The sequence below is a fragment of the Choloepus didactylus genome, chromosome 2 (assembly GCF_015220235.1).
Source record: "Choloepus didactylus isolate mChoDid1 chromosome 2, mChoDid1.pri, whole genome shotgun sequence".
Taxonomy (NCBI): domain Eukaryota; kingdom Metazoa; phylum Chordata; class Mammalia; order Pilosa; family Megalonychidae; genus Choloepus; species Choloepus didactylus.
Genome location: NC_051308.1, coordinates 59,362,277 through 59,384,282, shown reverse-complemented (window position 1 = coordinate 59,384,282; position 22,006 = coordinate 59,362,277). Strand labels below are relative to the sequence as shown.

Below are 22,006 nucleotides of genomic sequence, written 5' to 3'. Positions count from 1 at the left end.
ATTTTTCAGACTTTGGGATTATCAAAAATTCTATTTCAAACAATGATATTGGGAATCCCAATACATAAAACAATAAAAATGGAGCCATATGGACGGCATTGGGCATGCGGGGCCCAGAACCCCACCTACACTGGCTGCAGGTGGCCCCAGGCAAGATCTTCGGGTGTCATCACACACTTTGAAGTCTCAGGCTGATGGGACTTCAGAGAGAGCCGCCTCCTGGGAGGCACAGGCAGGCAGGCTGTCCCTCATGGGGCAGGAAAGAAGGGCAAGGGAGGAAGCAGCTATCGACAGCATACTTGCTGTGGGCTGTGAGTCTTTGTGCCCGTAATCTCATTTGATTCTCACAGCCATCCCACAAAGCAGGTGTTGTTACCCCCACTTTACAGATGAGGAAGGATGTATGCTCAGAGTGGAGAGTCACCTGTCCAGGATTACACAACCGACTGCTGGTAGAAACCCCGCTCTATCCAGGAATGTCTGGTCACAGTGAGGTGTGCAGCATTGGAGGATCCCGGTCTAGATGGACGTCCGTGGTGCTGGGAGATTTACATCACCCTGACAGTCACCCGGCAAGCATGCCAGGCATGCAGTGCAGAGTCTGTGTCATGGCCGGAAGGGGGCTAGTCCCTGCCCAGACACTGTTGTCATCAGGAAGCTTGACTGTTCTGCTTTCCCACCCCCAGGACAGCAGAACGTGGGAATATACCTTGTTTCAGGAACTCCCTGACGGGGCAGACCAGCTTCCCTGGTGGGGACCTGGGCCCTGGTGAAAGGCACTGTTTCAGGTGGACTAAGGTGGAGAAAGTAGAGGACTGGATGGATTCCTGAGCCCACTGCTCATTGAGCAAAGAAAAGCCAGGAGATGAGGAGTTCTTCTGGAGGTCTCTCCAGTCCTCCCTGGGGTCTCTCGCTCTTTTCGGACTAATGTGAAGCCTCCCGAACACCAAGACAGACTGCTGCCCCCTGTGAGGGCAGGGGCTTGTCTGGCCCACTTATCACTCTTCCCCAGGCCTATTGGTGGGATGCCACAGTAAATATTTGTTGAATGAAGTCAGGGGGTGGAGATTTGGGGCTAGATACCCTGTCCCCAAAACCCAGAGGAGGTTTTTCTCTTCTTTTTCCCTTTTCTTCCCTTTTTTCCCTTTCCCCCGACTATGGGCCCTGCAGAGAGCAGGGTTGGCTGGAGCAGGGCTCAGGATTGGGCTTGATGTGGCACCATTTAGCCCAGAGCTGCCCCTGGAAGTGGGGAAGAATGTGAGGAGATGGCTCAAGTCCAGGATGCAAGAGAGGGGCAGTTGGCCTCACGCCAGCAGGAGGGCCCCTGCACAGAACCCTGTGGAATAAGCAGGAGGTGCTCATGGCATGGAATGGATGGATGAAGAACAAATGACTGAGTGGTTCACTGTGCTCCTTTGCCCTCCCCAGTCTCCTTACCGTGATGCTCTCGGTTTCCATCTGAGATTTGTGCTGTCTATTGTGGTAACCACTAGCCACAAGTGGCTTTTGAGCACAGGTTTTGAGCATGTCTTATGAAAACAAAAATGCAAACTTTCTCAATTTTTATATTGACCACAGGTTGAAATGATAATATTTTGGATATATTGGGTTAAATAAAATGTATTATTAATATCACCTGTTTATTTTTTTAAACTATAGTTACTAGAACATTTTAAATTACATTCGTGGCTCACATTATACTTCTTTTCTACCATGGCAATCTAGGTGTGTCTTTTGTTGGACCCCCTCCCACTCTGGAGTCCTAGGCTCTGCCCAGCCTGCAGCCCCAGCCCTACTTTCCTGACTGGCCAGAATTCTGGGGCCCAAGCCAAAGGCCTGTGCATGGGGTCAGATTCAGAGACCGAGTGTTTACACTAGACTCAAAGCCTAGCAGAGTTGGTGAAGCAGGTGAGCCCAGGGAGAAAAACTGTCCTCAGTCACCAGCTGGACTCCAGCTGGAGGAGGGGTCAGGGTGTGGGAGGAGATCAGTGAACATGGCAATAGGGAAGGGGTGGAGGAAGAGGTGTGGCATTGTGAGGTACATATAATCTGCACTCATTGGATCCTTCCGACAGGTATATGGAGAAGATAACATTATCTCCATTTGATGTCCGAGGAAACTGGGACTCTGAGAGGCTGACTGGCTCAGCCTGGGTCACACGGCTGGTAAGTGACAGAGCTGTGATTCAAATAAAATGTATTGGACTTCAAGAAGCCTGTACTCTTAGCTTACAGTTTACCCCATGAGGTAGTTTGCAGGGTCTCCAAAGTGGGAGTGGGGTTTGGGAATCCCATCCAGAGGAGAGGGAAGGAAAGGGCTTCAAAAGGCAAAATGGTAATGGGGGAAGGACCAGTGTTCTCTGAAGGCATTCTGAGCCCCTCCAGAAGCTTCCCCTAGATTCAGGCCTAGAATCAGTCATCCCCTGCCAGTTAGGGCCAGGAGGCTGCAGGGCTCCGCCAAGGTGGAGCAGGTGGTGGTGCTGGGCTGTGAGGCAGGGATTCCTGTGCCGCTAGGTTCTGGTGACCGACAATGACCAATTCCAATTGGGATGTCGAAGCCCTTGGGTTATGGGTCCCAAGGCCCTCGGCTCTGGGGAACATGAGGAAGACCGAGACCATTTTATTACCACTTGTCTGTGTAATTAATGTCTTAATGACCTTTTGGGAGGCAAAAGCAGCAGGTAGATTCATTTATGACGTCTGGGAGCATGACCCCAATGGAGAACTCAGACTCATGCCCACCAGGTGTGGGCGAGTGTAGACACCATCTTTGCCTGCTGCTGCGACCTCAGTCTTCCTGATCCCTTCCCCTCTTGAGCTGGGGATCCCCAGCAAGGGCCCACAGCCCTTCCCCAGCAATGTTCCCTGCTGCTGAGAGCTGGTCCCCAGGGCTCAAGACCCTGCCTCTTGTGGCACAGGGTGGCAGGCACCACCTCTGACCCGCTGGTACCAATCACTGCACCTTCCTTGTCCAGCCTCAGTGCCACTCCCTATTTTTTTCACATATTCTGTTGCAAGATCCTACCTCAGAGCCTTTGTATGGGACCTTCCACACTCCACCTGGGACATGTTTCCCCTGAGTTCTGCTCAGTATTCTCCTCTTGCCCTAGAAAGCCAAGTCTGATCACTGCCATCTGGCTTCCCTGCTGCACTAAAGTGCCCAGTTTACCCACAAAGACCTGTGCTTTGTGCGTCCATCTAGCATGTTCCTCCATTAGGTTCTCTCTCTGACCCTCAGACAGCCCACGGTGCCCACCCCTGCTCCTCCAGGACTGAGTTTTGCAACGCTCACTTTAACCTTTCCTTTAATGCTTTTAAAGCAAGGATTTTGCTGATTTTGTTAAAATGGCACATGCTTCTTATAAAATTTCAAGCCACACAGAAATATGCAATGAAGAAAGTAATAAATCACCCCAAATCCCACCACTTAGAAATAACCAGCCTAAATATTTGCTGCATTAATCTCAGTGTATCTCTAAGCATAATACAGATAAAATGGTAGATAGATGATGATGACAGACAGATAGGGAGATACAAACAAATAATTTTATAAGAATGGGATCACTACTTTGAAAAACTGAAAATAAGTTTATTTTAACTTATATGTGACAGAAAATAATGGAAAATAAAGTGAAGGCATTGCTCAATTTTGGACAGGTGTTTCTTAATCACAAGAGACAATTGTACCTATAAGACCCCTCTATGGATAAGAAAATAAATCATTTTTCAAAATCACTAAGAGATTGTCATTGTTTTTTTTTAAATTATGCTTTCATTTTAGACAGTGTGATCAGCTCCCTACTCTGAGAGATGAGATGGTTAGCATGCTGCATGTCATCCCACCTCCCAGATTCCCACCTCCTGAGTTTTGTTGCTTACATCATTTTCATTCTGTTGGATTTTTTTAAGTGTTTACATTTTGCTCTGCAACAATTTTATATTTAAATGGATGCAAGGCTTAGCACTAGTCCTTTCTTCAAAGAATTACTTTGAGGATTTTATTGTCAGATAGTACTTTCAAGACTCATCACGTCTGAAGATGCCCTGTTGCCTTGAGACTTGAACACAGCATGCTTTGTGCAGGGTTCGTGGGTCCTGATTTCTTTTACTCTGTATTTTGCGGCCCTTACTTCGTTCACTTTTGCCATTGAATGTGGCGAAATCTGAGGCTAACTCGGGTTTTCCTGCTTGTACTGACTTGTTTTTATCTGCCTCGATGCCTGAAAAATTCTTTATGCTTTGAAGTTCAATAACTTAGACAGGATATGTCTCAGTGTTGATCATTGCCTCTTTTTTTCTTGGCAGGCCACATGCCCTTTTCGTCTGCAAGTTTCGTTCTCCCTTTATTTAAGGGAAAAGTTTTCTGTGCTATATTCCTGAATGTCTTTTTTGTTTCATTCCCTTGGTTCTCAACTGTAGGAATATTAATACTGTTATATTAGCTAATCTTTTTTTTTGTCCTCCAAACCGATTATATTCTCTCTAATCACTCCAGTCTGTCTCTTTTTTTGTGTGTTGATTATGATGGTCTCAAGCCTGTCCTTATGCCATTCTATTTTCAGCCTTGTATGTGGTTGTTTCAAAATCGCTTACCAGCTATGTCACTGTATTTGGTTCTCCATTTGTTTTGCTAACCCTGCAATCCCTTTTCATCTCATTCAATTTTATAATCGTTTAGTCTTTGAACTCACACCGTATTAGCATATTCTAAAATGTGAAACTCAAGTGAGGAATCTGTTTCTGTTTTAGCTTAGGCTTTCTTCCAGACTGGATCCTTCAACCATCGTTTTCACACTGTATTGCTTTCTTCCTGTCCCTCTACCCCCTGGTATGTTTTCATAGTTGCTGTGCTATTTCTTTTTTATATTGCTTGTGCTAACGTGGGCAGCTCTGTCCACACCCTCTGTTTGCTTGGGTATAACACAAATGAATCACATTGGTCTTGCCTTGTTCCTTGGATCGTCTGATTGCGTAAATCTTGCCCTCATGCCTGTGGCCTCCTCAGAAACAAGGGCCACGTTTCATTCTTCTCCAGCCTCACTGCTATTCCCTGGGAAGTTGCTGGGCACAGCCACACCAAATTGAATGTCTGAGTTTTGATTAGACCAACTAAAAGTTGGAGCTAGAGTAAGTCCTCAAGCCCTGAAAGACTTTTTTTGTAATCACAGAGGATTCGGAATAGCAGTCTGGCTGCTTACTGAAGAAAAAAACAAGAGAAAATGTGCTCAAATTACAGCAAGAGAAATTGAAGTAACTCATAAAACATAACCTGCCATATTCCAAGAATGTGCCTGCCAATAACTTATACTAACTTTATAGGAGCAAAATCCTTCGGGTTAGTTATTTCCATGTAGAAATGGGGTTTTGCTTATCCCATCTTCTTTGGGTGCAGAGTTTGCTTTGCAAAGTCCCACACCTCACACCTACCCTGTCAGGAAGAACCTTTTTGAATAATTCAAACCAAAACTACCATTTATTAAATACCTATGCTGTCACAGGCACTTTTACACTTCTCTTCCCATTTAATCCTCTCAAAAATACCCTACAAGTTAGTTTTAGTCTCTTTTTACAGGGAAGGGGATAGCTGAAGTTCAGAGAAGTTAACTACCCCAGGGACACTGTGAACTTCCATGACGGGAACAAAAACCCAACCTGTCCAGCTCCAAAGCCTGTGCTCTGCCCACAGAACCCCAATGCCGCCCACACTGGCCTTCAGGAGACGTGGTGGATGGAGAAGAGACAAGGGAAATAGGAAGGGACTTGGAAGACAGAAATCAAGACGGTATTCCTGGTAAAGGGAATAAGAGGATGAAATGGTACAGATAGAAATGAGAACAGGGGAGAAAAGACCAGGCAGTGTTTCTCAAGGGGGATCTGCATCAGAGTTAACTGGACCTGGTATGCAGCTTAAAGACTCAGATTCCTGGGCCTCACCCCAGACCTGGGTGGGTTCCTTTTAGAAGAAGCACTGCCAGAGGATACTTATGCTCTCTGGTTTGAGGACCATCCGCTAGGATAAAGTGGCCTGATTAGTGATGAGAAACTGGGCTGGAGGAATGTGTGGAAACGACCAGAGTCTCCCCAAAGGTGGGGGGTGGGGGGGAGGCCTGTGCCCAGGAGCTTTTGCAGAACTTGCACCATTTCACTCTTTCTGCAGGTCTTGAACCCTCTACTTGGCAGCCTCCCCCCTCTGGTAGAAGCTCAGAGAACTGGCATGTCAGCCTGGGGGAGAGCTAATCCACATCTGCTTTGGCCTGTCACCACCAGCAGGACTGTTCTCTTCTGACCACCATAAGGTCTTCACAGGTCACCTCGTCCTTCTTTCCATCGCTGTCCGGTCCCCTTCCACAGGAACTCTCCCACATCCGGGACCCAGGATGATTCACTGTCCATAGGAAGTGCCCAGGAGAGCCAAGCATGACCATGTGAGCTAGTATGTGTGGACTCACCTGGAAAGAGGGGTGCTGTCATCATTGTTTTTACTCTCCGTGGACCAGGCCCCTCCCTGATCAACAGAATCCTCTATGAGTTATCATGAATCCCAAGACAAGGATGCCCAAGGCCAGAGGAGTGGCTGGGACCAGGGGCTAGAAGTTTGCCCAGACTCTCGCTTCATCCTTCTTCTCTCCTCGCTGTGTCTGCTTCGTGTCTCTGTGCTGGGGTTCTCTGCTTGCCAGGCGGCACAGTGCACCGAGGTCTCCCGCTTCCCAGTGAGGCCCACCCTTGCTCAGTCCCGATCCCCTGTGCAGGGAACTTCGTTTGGAGCAGTTTAGGTACGGCTGGACCAATCAACAATGACCAGGGGGCCAAGTCATGTTCAAAGCACAAGCCTCCTGCTACTGTCTCTTGCTGCAAATTGGAGAGAGGGGATAGTTCTCTAAAAAGAGCCAGGTGGCCCAGAGCTCCAGATGTCCCATGACACTTTCCTGGCCGCTGGATCCCGCACACACGTTCCTTCACCTGGCATGTAAGAGCGGCCAAACTCTGTCCCAGCCCTCCCCATCACCAAGATCCCCCCAAACTGTTCCTATATCTCCGCTTTTGCATATGCTCTCTCCACCTAGAAAATTCCTACAGATCCTTCAAGACCCGCCTCCAGCATCTCCTTTTGTGACAGAATGAGCTAGAAAAGAGCCATGTTGGGACATAAACCAGTCTTCTGGCTCTAAGTCCCAGCTCAGTCCTCTACCCCAGGTTGCTATGAGTTTTCTTTGGTTGCTAATTTTCAAATCTCACATGATCTAATGCAGTTATCCAATTTTTTTTTTTTTCTTCTTTTCCCTGAAGCTCTTCTGTCATTAAGGCTAAGCCCAGGAAGGATATGTAAGAGGGGATGATGTAAGACGCTTCCACCCAACAGGAAGAGGTAGGAAAAAGCCCTTCTCTAGGTTGGAGAGGGCCCAGAAAACGCAGGGGAAGGAGGGTAAAAGAGTTGGACATGTGTGTACTGCCCTCCTCCCCACCACCATCAGATGCAGACAGTGGGAGGGAGGGGGTGTCACGTAGGGGTAGGAACTTCCAGACAGGTTTGGTGTGAGATCCTTGTGCAGGAGTCTTGCTCCTAGCTTCTTAGGATATACACCTAGAAAATTACAAGCCCTTCAGAAGAGTCTGGTGGTCCCCGTGGGGCCAAATCCAAAAAGACATGGGGCAGTAGATTACAAATGCCTGAGGGAAGCAACTAGAGAGATGAGCCTGAGCTCTTGGCCCCTGGCTCCCCATGGCCTTTGCAAGGCATGCAGGACTTCTGGAAAGCCCTGTGTGTCCCTGAGGAAGTTGCAGAAGAAGCAGAGAGTGCTGGTAGGCAGATAGCCAGAGTCGCCAGTGGGCAAGCAAAGCACCAGGCACCTGTGGGGTGGCACACCCAAGCTGAGGTGGGGTTCTTGTCACAGCCAGGGCTCGGGAGCTATCCCAGTGCCTCGTCTCAGACATGGCAGAAGGCTCTGAGACGGGAGGGTGGAGGGCAGTGTGCAGACCCCCACTCCCCCAGTAACATGAGGGTGCAAGCAGGAGGAAGGGGAGGCAGCTCCCTTGAGATGGGGAGGAACAGCCCTGATAGGGAGTTTCTGCTTTGAGTTGACTTCCCACCCAGGTGACTTTGAATTAATCCAAAAGATATTCTTATAAATCAGCATCTGAGCTACCTTGAAGGGCCAAGTTTGGTTTGTTTTCTGCTACTGATGGTGCACCATTATCAGAAAGGGACATTGAGAGTTCAGTAAGATTGGACATAGACAATGAGGTCAATTTACTTATTTTATTTTTGCACATTTAGGTATATTATGTAAACTTTATACCCCCACAGACCCAAACCTTTATACCTAGAAATGAAAAGATATCCCAGTACTGGTCAAAGACCCCCAAAGACCTGAAATGTGGTGCAGGGTGGATCTTGGCTCAAACAGGACTCAGCTGGGCACTGGGGAACTGTGTGAGCTGGGTGCTGGACCCCCAGCACCCTGTCCAGTGGCTTGGCTGCTGCTCCATGGCCAGCTGGGGGTGAGTAATGCCCATCCCATTGTAGGACCGATGATGACAGCATAATTAGCACAAACAGCAATTAGGGTAATTGTTCTGTTTAGGCATAACCAGACTTCACACTGCCATGGGTTGGGAGAGAGTCTTCCCCTGGAACCCTCTCCAGAGGCCTGCACACAGCTGCTTCTGGCTATCCCAGGGCCCATCTTGCTGGCTCATACTACGGGAGAGGGTGGGATGCTGCGGTGAAGTGGGAGGTAGAGGAGAAAAGAAACACTGCTGAGGGGGCGAGGCTTGGGAGAGGACTGGGAGGCTGGGAGCGAGCCCCCAGCTTGCAGTGGGCCTTGTACCTTCCCTCTACCGTGCTTACAGCCACAGAGCTTCATCACCATGGAAACTGGCTGCCACTCCCCCAGGCACCTTTGGGCGGCACACAATTTCCCAAGGGAAATGAAATGCAAATCCCTCTGATCTGAGCCAACTGGCCTCCCTCCCACCCAACCCCCCAAACTCCAGGTGGTGGTAGCTGAGGCAAGCGCTCCCGGCAGCTCCAAGCGCAGGGGCTAAGCTCTCTCAGGAGATTTGGGCAGGGGGAGTTGGTGGTCCCACCTCCAGGACAGCAGGAAATTGGAGGAGCCTGGGTGGGACCTTGGGGCCCAGGCATAGGTGAATAGAGAATCAAAGTGACCATTATGTCATGACCTGGGCAGCTGGACCCCAGGATGGGAGAGAAAAGAACCAGTGAGGGTGGAAACATCAGCAGAGGCTCCTGTAGGTGGGATGTTGCTTACAAGGAAGAATGATTTCTGAGTATCTCCTGGGTACAGTATCTTCTATGCTGTTTCAATGATCGTATTTTATTTAATCCTCCTAACAAGTCTGTGAGGTCAATTATATTATTACCATTTCACAGGCTCAAAGGAATGAAGTCTTCCTCTGAGGTCCTTAGTTCGGGAGAGTATTAGAACTTGATTTTGAACTGAGTCCTTTGGCTCCAAATATCAAACCTTAATCATATGACGGGTGATCTTTTAAAAAAACATCTTTGGACAGTACTTTACAGCTTACGAAGCACTTTTACACCCATTAGCCTATTTGATCGTCAAACAGCCTTCTAGGGAAGGCAGTGACAATGAGATGATGGCGTTTTACAGATCCTGGTTAGATGACTAACCCTGAGACTTGGGGGCTTGTTACTCAAAATGTGGCCTGAGGACCTGCAGCCCTAATGCCACCTGGAAGCTGGCTAGAAATGTAGAGCCTAAGACCCCACCCCAGACCTGCAGAATCAGAATCTGCTTTTTAACACGTTTGCCTGGTGATTCGATGCACATTAAGATGTGAGAAACGCTGCCTTGGAGCATCTACTCCAACCCCTCATTTTACGAGCCAGAAAACTGAAACCCAGAGAGGGCAAATGACTTGTCCAAAGTCACACAGCAACTTGGTGGTCAAGCCAGGCCCAGAGCTCAGCTTTGTACCAGGTAGAGAGAGGTGCAAGGCTCCCAGGCAGTGCTTTCATTACCTCAATACCCACCTTTCATGCTTCTCCTCCATCCACCTCTCCCCCTGACACCCCACTTCCTGTCAGGCTAGAGATGCGGGCTGGGCCCCATTCTAACTATCTCCAAGAAGATACAACAAATCCTGAGGACTTTTTAAAAAACAAAACAAAACAAAAAAACACAAGGCATTCTGGTGAAGTCTGGAGGACCCAACCAAGTGGGGGAGCCAGATGGACCTTAAAGCCAAGTTCCTGGCCACCAGCACTGACCCATAACTCAACCAGAGACCTGTTCTGACTCTCTTCGTGTACAGCACCTCAATTTACCCATCTGTAAAGGGGGCATGGGGGGGGGGCCTCCCAAGGCTCATAAAACTGCCTGAGCTCTCAGAATGAAAGACCTCTTAGAAAGACCAAGTCCTATTTTGTTTTCCTGTTGTGCTTAATTGTGGCTATGTTTTCTCTGACTGCCTAAAGCCATCCCATGAAGTGGGGAAGGATGAGAATGACGGCCGCCAGGCCCAGAGGCTAGGCAGTTGTCAGAGGCTGGGCCCCTCCAACTTCCTGGCAGAGACCTAACTGGCTCCCTAAATTCCTCCTGGTGAAGAGGTGACGGCGCCCATGGCCACTTCACTTTTCCCAGAGCCATTGGGGCATCATTCTTTTCTTGATAGGAATCGAAACCAAACAGAAAGTCAGATGGGGAAAGGGGAGGGACAGAGGGTGAGAGATTGGCTGCCCCATGCTGGGCAGGAGCCAGCTGGTCCTTGCGTGGTGCCATTGCTGAGGGGCTGTGTCATCCTGCTGTTGCCCTCCTCCCACTCCGTCCAGCCATGGGTCTCACACCCCCACCCAGCCTGGCACTGAGTGGGTTTGCTGAGACAGGCTGACAGCTCATGCCAAGAGCCTGAGAGAGTTCCGGTGTTAGTGTCCCTGAAGCCTGTGCACTTACTTCAGAAACTCTCTCTACCCCAGATAAGTCTTGTGGTATGTGTGGTGTGGCGTGTGTGGTGTGCATGGTGTGTGTAGTCTGGTGCATGTGGTGTGGTGTGTGTGGTGTGCATGGTGTGCGTGGTGTATATAGTGTGGTGTGTGTGGTATGCTGTGCATGGTGTGTGTAGTCTGGTGTATGTGGTGTGGTGTGTGTAGTGTGGTGTGTGTGGTGTGTGCATGGTGTGTGTAGTCTGGTGTTTGTGGTGTGGTGTGTGTGGTGTGCATGGTATGCGTGGTGTACATAGTGTGGCGTATGTGGTATGCTGTGCATGGTGTGTGTAGTCTGGTGTATGTGGTGTGTGTGTAGTGTGGTGTGTGTGGTGTGCACGGTGTGTGTGGTGTGGTGTGCATGGTGTGTGTAGTCTGGTGTTTGTGGTGTGGTGTGTGTGGTGTGTGTGTGTGGTGTGCATGGTGTGTGTGGTGTACACAGTGTGGTGTGTGTGGTATGGTGTGCATGGTATGTGTAGTGTGGTGTGCGTAGTGTGGTGTTTGTGGTGGATGTGGTGTGTGTGGTGTGGTGTGTGTGGGCTCAGCCCTGCCACTCTCCAGCAGTGGCTTTGGGCAAGTCACACTCCCTCCCTGAGCCTCAGTCCCCTCATCCCTACCACAGGGGGTAATAATAGAGGCCAACACTTCTCTCAAGTAATTGATGGGCAGATCCCAAAAGAGAAAAGACAGGAAACCACTTTGTAAACTGTAAAGAGCAAGATAGATGGGACACATTATTATGCTTCTATGGATTAAAGATGTAAACAGAGGCCAAAAATCGTCCGAAAGTTCTCACTCTGTGTGAGTCCTCATATAATTTTCCATTGACAGTAGAAAGAGCAAATCTCTTAGCTGTGGACTATATTTCTTCCACATTACTGTGTCTCCAGTATTCCCTGTTTCCTACTAGATCTGCAAATTCATCTCTAATGTCACACACCCACCCTCCCCACCCCAACCCCATCCCAGCCTGAGTTCTGGAGCTGAAGGCAGTGGATCAGGAATATCTGATTTAAACTGGGGTTCAGGGGCCACCAGGGACTCAACCCAATCCCAGTGGTTCCTGCTTGGCCAGTCAGCTTCCAAGCCAGTGGAGTAGGGGGCAGAATCCTCCCTGCAAGAGGACACACTTGGGGTCTTCCTTGGGGCCAGAAGTTCTACCAAAGCAGGCCAGTCAAGGGTCAGGACTGGGAGATGCAAAACGTGTCTGGAGGACCCATTAGAAAGGAGTGGGGTTTAAGCTTTCTGGGAGCTCCCAGTCCCAGGCCTGACCACCCTGCCCCTTCACCCTGCTCTCCTGCCAGCTGCAGTGGAGAGGGAAGAGCTAAGAACAGAGATGGCTGGAGGGTCAAGTGTCATGGAACCACTGATTGTCATGGGGCACTTTGTCAAGGTGGGTCCAGGCCCAGCCCCAGCTCCAGCAGGGCCTGAGGTCAAGGTATGACGATGTCATCTGGTATCTTGATATGGCTGGAAAGAGAGTGGGGGAAGGTGGGAGCAGAAAGGTGCCGAAAGGGGTGTCTGATCATAGGCATGTCATAACAGAACACATAAATGGAATGCAAATCAACCAGATAAACATTTATTGGGCCATTTCAATATTCAGGGCACTGTACTTGGCCTGCTGATGATGCAAAGAGAGTACAGTTCAGTAGGGGAGAAAAACATAATGTGCTAAGGGATCCAAGAGAGGCACAAATTACTCAGTTTGGAGGAGGCAGATATTGCTGCCAACTGGGGACCTGTAGGACTTTGGGGAAGGTGGTAGAATTTGAGTCGGGTTGTGAAGGGCAGATAGAATTTGAACAGGTGGAGGTGAAGAGGCAGCCAGGTAGAGGGATGCCCAAGTGACTGGTCATGGCCCCCAACTCAGGCCCAGTCGATGGGAGACTATGGATACTTTGGGAGCAGCCTGAAGCCCAGGGCCCTACTGAGCACAGATGTGGGAGATCCAGGCCCGTCCCTTGTTACTGGTGGTCCCACGAAGAAGACGCCTCAACCCAGGATCCCTGCAAGGGGCCCTGACTATGGTGATGGGGCAATGCAGATGGGAGGCTCTGCCACTCAGCAGGTTCTTAGCCTGGCCCAAGGCCCTGGGGCATCTTGGCTCCCCATCAATGCCCATTCGTGGCCTGGCAGGCTGCCTGCCCAGCAGCCCAGAACAGAAACACCATCCAGGGTGCCAGCTGCCCTGGGTGGGGCTGCCCTGTCTGTAGGCGCGGGTGGGTGACTCACCAAATTACCATCAGGACTGTGTGGGGCTGGGGTTGGGGCTGGGCAGGTGACTGAGAGAGAGAGGAGGGAGCACAGAGGCCTGCTCAGCTCTCTGGGCGCACACCCCAAGCTCCTGCCAGGTTCGCAGCTCCTACAGCCCTTCCCTGGGCTGCTGCCCCGCCTCCCAAAGGCTAGTGATTCTCCCAGCACAGGACAGCTAGAGGAGTGACATCTCCAGGAACCGCCTCTTGGGCTCCTCTCCAGCCTTGGCTTCCCTTTTAAGGCTCAAGCTTGTCATCCAGCCCCCACCCTCATGCACCCATTAAAGAGGGATCTGAGCCTGCACAGGGCAGGGAGGCAGGATCCCAACCCCCAGGTGACAGACCTTCACGAGGCCCTGTCACCACAACCCTCTGCACTCAGCCACCTCTTCTGATCAATCGGGGCTAGACTCGATGGTGTCTGAGGTCCCCCCACCTCCAAATTCTGAGGTTTCCAAGGGCAATAAGGACAGAGCCACAGTTGTAGACAAAAGGTGAGGGGGCCAGGGCTGTAGGAGAGAGGGTGCCGACAGTCTGGAAGGAGGTATGGCCCCACTTGGCAGGGAAGGGAGGAAGGTTTGAGGTCTCTGAGATTAAGGGGGAAAGCCACGTGCCGGGAATGTGGCCCTGAATGATATGTCTAAAGTGGAGAGTCACAGAAGAGAGAGCAGTTAGATCAGAGGCCGGGAGGTGCTGGAAGGAGGGAAGTTCTGCTTATTATTAAGGACCTACAGTGTACTGAGCACTGTGCTAGACATTTTATATATATAACACCTCATTTATTGGCCACAAGAGCCAGGTGGGGTAGGTGTTACTAACCTAATGAGGAAACTGAGGCACAGAGAGGTTATGTGGCTCACCCAAGATCACACAGCTATCAGTGGCATCGTTTGAACAGTTGACTCCAAAGCCCCTGTTCTTCTTATTGTACCAGGCTGGCCCCCAGGAGTGCCCTGGAATCTGTGCAGAAGTGGCCTTTGCTCCCACGGAGATGTGTGGGCTCAGGCCAGGAGCCCTGGTCCTAGCAGGGGGACACAAGCAGCACTGGTGGCCAAGCGGAGAGGGCAGATGGAAAGGCAGGACCCAGGTTATGCCAACATCAGGAGGACAGAACTGGAATTTGGGGTTGGCAGAGGGGCCAGGCGCAGTGCAGATCTGGTGCTGATGGCAGCCGGCTGGCCGGGCTGGGTCCCCGCTGTTATTCATCACCTTGCCTCCCTCCCCAGCTGCCGCCCCACCCACCCTACCCAGAGAGACCAGAATGGCAGCTCTGAGAGAGTTGTGGTGTGTCAGGGAGCCCTTGGTGCACACCCCGGCCTCGCCCCTTAGCAGGCCTAGCTCAGCACGCCTTACAGTCATCCAGGCCCTCCTTTCCAGGCCTCTGCACCCCAACCCCTTTCTGTCACCTCCTTCCAGAGCAGAGCAGGGTTGGTATAAATGGGCACCAGGCATCCCTCTAGCCCCAACCCTAATGCATAGGGGGATCCGTGGCCACATCCTCCAATCCTGCAATTGGGGTGCTGGGCAAAGGGCTGGGGAATTGCCTCCACTGGTCCCACCCCGTTCATTTTTCCCATTTCCTGACTTGGCTGGGACCCCCCTATGTACCCTCTGTACCTGCCAGGCACAATGGCCCTGCAGTCCCATCCTGGGAAAGTATGCAGTCTCAGCAGGATGAGAATGTGCTCCATTCCTGGCCCTGGCACACTGAGGGCAGGGAGGTCCAGGATTCTGACAGAGACCACCACTGAGCATCTATGAGGCTTTGATTATTCAAATCCTTGCAAATTATTGTCTCCTAGATTTGCTTTTCCAGAGATGGCCAGGACAGGGCAGGGGATGGAGGAGGTTGAACAGTTCTGATTTACTGATGTAAGTACCCCTTGGGAAATCAGGAAGACAGATTCCCTGGGCTCTCACGGCAGCCCAGAGAGAGCATGTGTGTTTCTGAGGAATTCCTACCAGCAGGAGGTGAGGATAAAGTTCAGAGGAGAAAGTGGCCATTAGAAAAGCATAAGCCAAGCCCAACTTACTCAAGAGGCTTGGTAAAGGCCTGGGAAGTGGTTCCAGAGCCAGTGGGTGGGTTCAGTTCAACAAAATAAACATTACTGAGCATCAAATGTGTACCAGTAACACACACAGCAAGGAAACAGAAAGGAATAGCACACGTCCCTTCCCTCAGGCTGCTCAAGGTCATGTAAACGAGTAAATATGATGAAGGGTGACAAGAACGGTAACAGAAGTGGGTTCAGTCACAAAGGGTCCCAGGAGGGAGTATTTATTTCAGTTTGGGTATTCCTAAGCAAGGATCGAGGAGCGGCAGGAAGGCAGGGAGTATTGGTTTCCTAGGGCATCTTTAATGAATCAGCATGAACTTGGTGGCTTCAAACAACAGACATTCATTGCCTCGAAATTCTGGAGGCCAGACGTCCAAAATCAAAGTGCCAGCTGGGTTGGTTCCTTCTGGAGGCTCTGAGGGAGCAAGTGTTCCACACCTGTCTTCTAACTTCCGGCGGTTGCTGGCGGTGCTCGGGGTTCCCTGGCTTGTAGACATGTCCCTCCTGTGGTCACAGGGCCTTCTCCCTGCGTTCCTGTGTCTTCACGACGTGTTCTCCTCTCTGTGCGTTTGCGTCTCTGTGTCCAAATTTGCTTCTTATAAAATGGCATAGTCATATTGGATTTTGGGCCCGTCCGAATCCAGGTTGACCTCATCTTAGCTTGATTACCTCTGCAAAGACCCTATTTCCAAATAAGGTCACACTCACAGTTCCCAGGTGGACACGAGTTTTGAAGGGACACTAGTCAACTCAGTACACAGGGGGTGGGAGGGTCTGGTCGCCCCCTTGTTTATGTCCCCTTAGTGACTTCTCATCACTCTTAGGATAAAATCAAACCCCAGAGAGAGGCCCAGAAGGATCTGCCTGGTCCTGTGCCATCCAGGTCAGAGGCTGCTAGCCATAGGTGGCCAGTGAGCACTTGAAATGTGGTGCTTGTGTCTGAGGAACTGAATTTTTTATTTCATTTTATTTTAAATGACTTAAATAGCCAGCACAGATATAGAATATCTCCACCATCACAGAAAGTTATACAGGACAGAGCTGACTGCCTCTGTGTGAGCCCCATCTTGTGCCCACCGCCCCTCTTGTGCTACATTGCTGTCACGCCAGCCTTTCTGATCTGGGAACCTGCCGGGCTCATGGCCTCCATAGCCCTGCCCCCTTCCCCCTACCCCTGAGATGGGCTCAGCTCTGACCTCACACTCCAGGCGTGACCACCGTGGCTGACGTCATCTCCTTCTCTATTCTCTGTCGGCCTCTCATTTGTCCCTTTCCCAGCACTTCATACAATTCATACTCACTTTTTTCATTCATGTGCAAGCTTACTCTTTGCAAACCTCCCTAGAATGTAAGCCCCGTGGGAGCAGGATCCCAGGCTGTCTTTTTTCATCTCTGTATCCCCGGGGCCTGGTGTGGTGTCTAGCCCACCGAGGCACTCAGTGCGTATTTAGGTGGCTGGGTGAGGGTGTTCTAAGCAGAGGGAGTAGCACAGATGCAAAGGCGAAGAGGCAGGCATCAGTACCGGGGAGACAAAACGATAAGGGTGAAAACACAGAGGCTATTTAGAGACTGGAGAGGGGGCAGGGTGGTTCACAGGGAAGGTTGTGGGTTCCTGAGATAGGCAGCTGTTGGAGTCCACTATCTGGCCAAAGGAACTGACTAGAAAAGGCTTGATAGTGGGGTGCTGGTCCCACAGCAGCTGTCTGGGCAGTCTGAACATGGGCCAGACGCAGGGGAACAGGGCTCAATAAGGTGGAGCCATCCTGGCAGGTGTAGGGGTCCAGAAAGGAAGCTGCCTCTTCCTACCTGTCACTAGCTCCCTAGAGGGTGAGGGATGTGGCAGTGTGGGGCACACGTGGAGGGGGTCCCCTCATCTGGGGAGCTGGAAGCTCTTGGAGGCAGCAGGAGCCCCAGAGACCTCCTTTCAGCTTTTGCCTGGGCTAGCCGTTCCCCCTGTCCCAGCCTTCCCCTCCTCCCCCATCTCTAGAAGATGAGCTCTCTAAGGGCAGAGGCTTTGTCTTCTTCACCACCATATCCCCCAGTGTCTAGGGCAGGATCTGTCATATAGTAGATGCTCAATAAATATTTGTTGAATAAATGAATCCATGTTCTATTTTTTAGCGAACCCTGAGGTCACAGGATGCTTTAATTTCATGAAGACTGGAAGTCTTGACTGTGGAGAGTGAAATTTGGGTCATGCATAATGCTCTAGGGCAGGCAGCAAAGAGAATAAGAACCTCATTCATATTCATTCATTCTAATGCCTTTGAAGATGAAAATTCACTCATCTTGCTTCAGAATCAAGTCAAAATTAACTTCTTTCAGGAAGCTTTTCCCAAACCACCCCCACAACCTCTAAATTCAAATCAACCCACACCCATTAGAGTTTTTTCACCATCGAAATGTATGTTCTGACAGTCACCTGGGAGCATCCCAGAGCTCACTCATGTGACAGTGCCTAGTCAACATCACTTCTCACTTCAGGAGTGTTACCCTCTTCTCTGGCCTGTTTCTGAGGCAGGGCCCCACAGAAGGGGGGCTCCAGCAGGCAGAAGAGAGAGATGCCAAGGAAACAGCTCTGGCCTGCTGGCTCAAAACTGTGCACTTGAGCCCGCAAAGCAATCCTTCTAGCCTGAATGTACCTGGCACACCCTGGCCAAAAACATGTGACTTGACCACCCCTTCCTCTCCTTCTCCAGGCCAGGAGTCAGACCTTGGTTCAAATCCAAGCTTCTCCGCTAACTTAAGCTAAGTGTGTTTCCTCATTTGCCAAATGAGGAAACTAGTATCTCCTCGAGGGGTAGTTGGGAGGACTGGCTGAATTAAAATATGCAAAGAGCACCTGCTGCTGGTGCACAGAGGTGGTTCAGTGCGGTCCCCTCAGAACAAGGGGAAGATGAGAAAATATTGTCTAGAGGACTCAAGATTCTCCTGCTCTACAAGTCCCCAAAATTGACATGAGAGTCACAGCGTGTTAGGGCTAAAGTGGACCTTTGGAACCATCCATGCTACCCCCTCACTTTACAGATTTAGGGCAGGGGGCCCGGGGAGGATCCTCTCTAGAATCAAGCTCGTTTGCAATACAACTAGAACTGAAACCCATCTGGACTGACTGTCATGCCCTGAGAAGGAAATGGGTGGATGCTGGTAAAAGATTGGCCTGTGAAAGGGTTTTGTTTTGTTTTTTAATTAAATTCAGTTTTATTGAGATACACTCACACACCACACGACCATCCACAATGCACAACCAACTGTCCACAGCACCACCACACAGCCATGCATCTACCACCCCAATCGACCCCTGAACATCCTCCCCACACCAGAAAGAATCAGAACAAGAACAAGAAACAAAAGTAAAAAAGAATACCCAAATCATCCCCCCCATCCCACCCCACCCTTCATTCAGTCTCTGTCCCCACCTTTCCACCCATCCATCCATATACTGGACAAAGAGAGTGCAATCCACAAGGTTTTGTAAAAGGGTTTTTGAGCCCAGGGCTTGCCATAGGGAAATGTGCAGGAGGCTGCCATCATTGAGTGCCCAGGCCAGGATCGGCCATTTACCAGCTGGGTTTCCTCATCTGAAAAAGAGAGATGACAGCGATGGTTCCCACCTCACAGGTCATTGCAGGGATTCGAATAAATGGTCCATGTAAAGGGGCTACGCCTGGCACTTCGTAAGATCATGGTAAATGTTGGCTATCACTGTCAATATATTAAAATAGTATCAATATCAAAATGATAGGGAAGCAGATAGAATAACTGAACCTGGAAACAATTTTTAAAATAATCAGTTTTAACTTCCTTGGCCTCACCTTTTATAGCACTATGGGTAACTCCAAATCACTTCCTTCAGGGCCCTTTTACATCATAGAAGGTAGCAAAATTATCACTATTTAAAGACTTAATTAACATTTATTGTAACTAGCATATTAGTTCTTAGATAGACCAAATGTGTGATACAACAGAATTGTATTTTTATGTGTTGTTATGTACACTTTATAGTACATTGGGGCCCTTTTATAATTGGTGTGTGCTGTACTGTAATGCCCATTTTATAGGATGTTTATAAGGGAGACCAGTGGTGGAAAGAGCACTGGATCAGGAGTCACCAGGACTGGTTAGAATAAAGCTTTGCCATATATTAACTTGGTGACCGTGGGCACAGCCACCTCCTCTCCCTGCCAGTAAAATGGGGAGGCTGGGATGGATAGTTTCCAAGGCTGCATCCAACCCTGAAAGTCTATGGCTGGAAGCAGAATCTTAAAGTTTTAAATGAGGATAGAGTTTTACAGGTGTTGAAACTTTGTCTTTGTGACATATTGATGGTCACCTCTCTGCTTTATTTGATGCTGAGTTCTTGGGAACAAAACCCTCAATTTTAAAACTGTTTCTATTGGAAACTATGATCTGCCTTACAAGAATCTGCTCTGCATGTGGGTACCAGGAATGCACTGTGGGGAAAAGCTGGGGCTGCCTGCATACAACCCCCACTTCTCAGGAAGTAAGCAAGCAACCCACATGGGTCGTCAAGTCTTCTTGATCCTTCCCCCACATACAATTCCTAACAAGCATAGATTTCTGATTTTCCCTTCCTTTGCAGATTACAAGAGCAAACTAAAAGTGGGTAGATCAGCTGTGAGTGGCAACTACAAATGACGGTAGAAGTGACAGCTAACAACACTACATAGCTGGAGGACACCTGCAAACTAAAACCCCGAGAGGACTGGACCACTGCAGAGTTCCATAATGGGGGTCCAGAATGAGGACCCCAAGTCATCAAGAGGTATGTAAAATGTGTTCAGTATCTTTTGCTTAAAGAAGCAATGTGGCATGTGATACTTTAAGAAAGATTTCCATCAACATAGGTTTTAAAATGCCCAGCTCCTGTTACATACCCAATTCACTGGTGTGGGCTATCTCAGTGGCTGAGGAGGATGCTGCATGAATGAAATATCACTGCATATGTATCCACAGGGGTATGTGCGGGCAGAAGAGAATGTACACAGGAGTACCACAATAATATGTCCGTAGTGGGGTATTTTATAAGCAAAGTGCCCTTCTAGTAAGGATCTGGGTTGGAGTCAAGTTTGACTTAATTCACCTTAAATGAAATAGCATTTATTCATTCAACCATTCAAAAGTGTTTTTTAATTGAGCACCTAGTATGTGCCAGGCACCACTGTAGGAGCTCAGAGTGCAGTTTCAGAGAGGATCCACAGCCCTCGTGGGGTTAAACCCAGGCATACCCACACATGGCAGGTCTACTCCTTTTATACCTCAAGTCTGTGGTCCTGGGTGTGGGCTTCGGGTCCCAACCCCACTCCCTTCAGAGTGGAAGCTGCCTTACAGTAGGACAGGTTGTCCCCCATCAACAGGGCTGATCTCTGTCACGACCTCAGTCAGAGGGAGATGGACACCTGGCTCTCCCATCTGGTCAAGAGAGACTCCTGTTTCCTAGAGAGAGATCTCCCTCAGTCCTGAGCTGAGCACACGCTTTTTCCATGAGCGAGCAGGAACAGGACAGAGGGGCGTCTCCCCGGGAGCCTCGCCACCCACACGTCGTGGGGAACGGGAAAGGAGAGCAAGGAAAAAAGGGAAGATACTGACGGTCCCAGGCGCAGCTACGCAGCCCAGCCCCTATCCTCCGCCCGCCCCCTCCCCGAGAGCGCTCGCTCCCGCAGCGGCGGTGCCCTGCAGCTCCGCGTCTGAGCAGCGGCAGCGCGCAGCCGAGTGGAGTGGGTGGTGCAGAGCAGGGGTGGTATATCCAGTCTGACGGAAGGCTAGCCGAGCCAGTGCCAGGAGAGGGACGACCCAGGTGGAAGCGCCAGGAGCAGCCGGCGGGAGCCCTCACGCGGACCACTCACTCTATGGCCATAGGGAGCCTCTGAGAGCCAGAAGAGTACCCTCCCGCCCGCTGCACCGCACCTCCCCGTGCCTCTCTGCTCTTCCAGGCCCCCGGCCCACGCGCGCCTCCCGCCACCATGAACCACTCGCCGCTCAAGACCGCCTTGGCCTACGAATGCTTCCAGGACCAGGACAACACGACGCTGGCTTTGCCGTCGGACCAAAAGATGAAGACAGGCACGTCGGGCAGGCAGCGCGTGCAGGAGCAGGTGATGATGACCGTCAAGCGGCAGAAATCCAAGGCTTCCCAGTCGTCCACCCTGAGCCACTCCAACCGAGGTAAAGGCCTGGCGCCCGCATGGTCCGTGCGCCCCGGATCTGGCGGCGGGGGCCCAGGACCGCGCGCACCCAGGGGCCGCAGGGAAGCGAGGGGCCGCCGGCCCGAGGCCGGGTCTGAGCCGAGTGCGAGCAGCCGAGCTCCCCGCGGGTTCCGACGAAGCGGAGCCGCGATCCCGGACCCGCCCGCCTGTTCCAAGAGCTCGGCTGTGCGCAGGTGGGCGCAGGGGTTGGTTCTCCGGAGCAGTCAGCCGGGAGCGTCTCTCCAGCGCCCTAAAGCTGAGGGTCTCCCTCCAGGACGTTGTCCCGACGCGTAGCCCCGGACCCGGATGGCTTTTTCTTTCTGAGAGCTGCTGGGGAGAGGGGAGGGGACCAGCCCCCATGCTGACCTGTCCCGGCTGCCCTGGGTGCCGCAGCCCAGTGGTCGCCTTGGGTAATGGGCCCTCCTCCCTCCCCTTCCCGGGCCTCGCGTTCCACTGCGCCTTTAGTCAGGCAGCACCCCAAGCCCGTGGGACTCGTGTGTGGCCGCGTGGCGTGGCGAGGGGTGT

General features: G+C 50.8%; 2 protein-coding genes across 5 annotated transcripts in view; both read left to right on the top strand.

The window, feature by feature from the left end:
• The window catches only part of LOC119516029, a 31,549-nt gene extending 11,547 nt beyond the window's left edge, over positions 1 to 20,002 (top strand). The window contains exons 2-5 of one of the 4 annotated variants that reach the window (XR_005213183.1): positions 1,726 to 1,908; positions 2,076 to 2,166; positions 6,158 to 7,366; positions 19,879 to 20,002. Coding sequence is in view for 1 of the 4 variants with exons in the window: in XM_037812227.1 (XP_037668155.1) it covers positions 2,076 to 2,166; positions 6,158 to 6,286 (220 nt within the window). In the remaining 3 variants the exon portion in view is untranslated. Of the gene's footprint in view, positions 1 to 1,725; positions 1,909 to 2,075; positions 2,167 to 6,157; positions 8,014 to 19,878 lie in introns of those variants that run through there. The other 3 variants (XR_005213182.1, XR_005213181.1, XM_037812227.1) reach the window with 3 other exon arrangements.
• A 1,086-nt stretch (positions 20,003 to 21,088) lies between these two features.
• Positions 21,089 to 22,006, top strand: part of PKP1 (plakophilin 1) — a 45,786-nt gene continuing 44,868 nt past the window's right edge. The window contains exon 1 of the mRNA XM_037812218.1: positions 21,089 to 21,461. Within this exon, the coding sequence (XP_037668146.1) occupies positions 21,260 to 21,461 (202 nt within the window). The 5' untranslated portion in view covers positions 21,089 to 21,259. The remainder of the gene's footprint in view (positions 21,462 to 22,006) is intronic.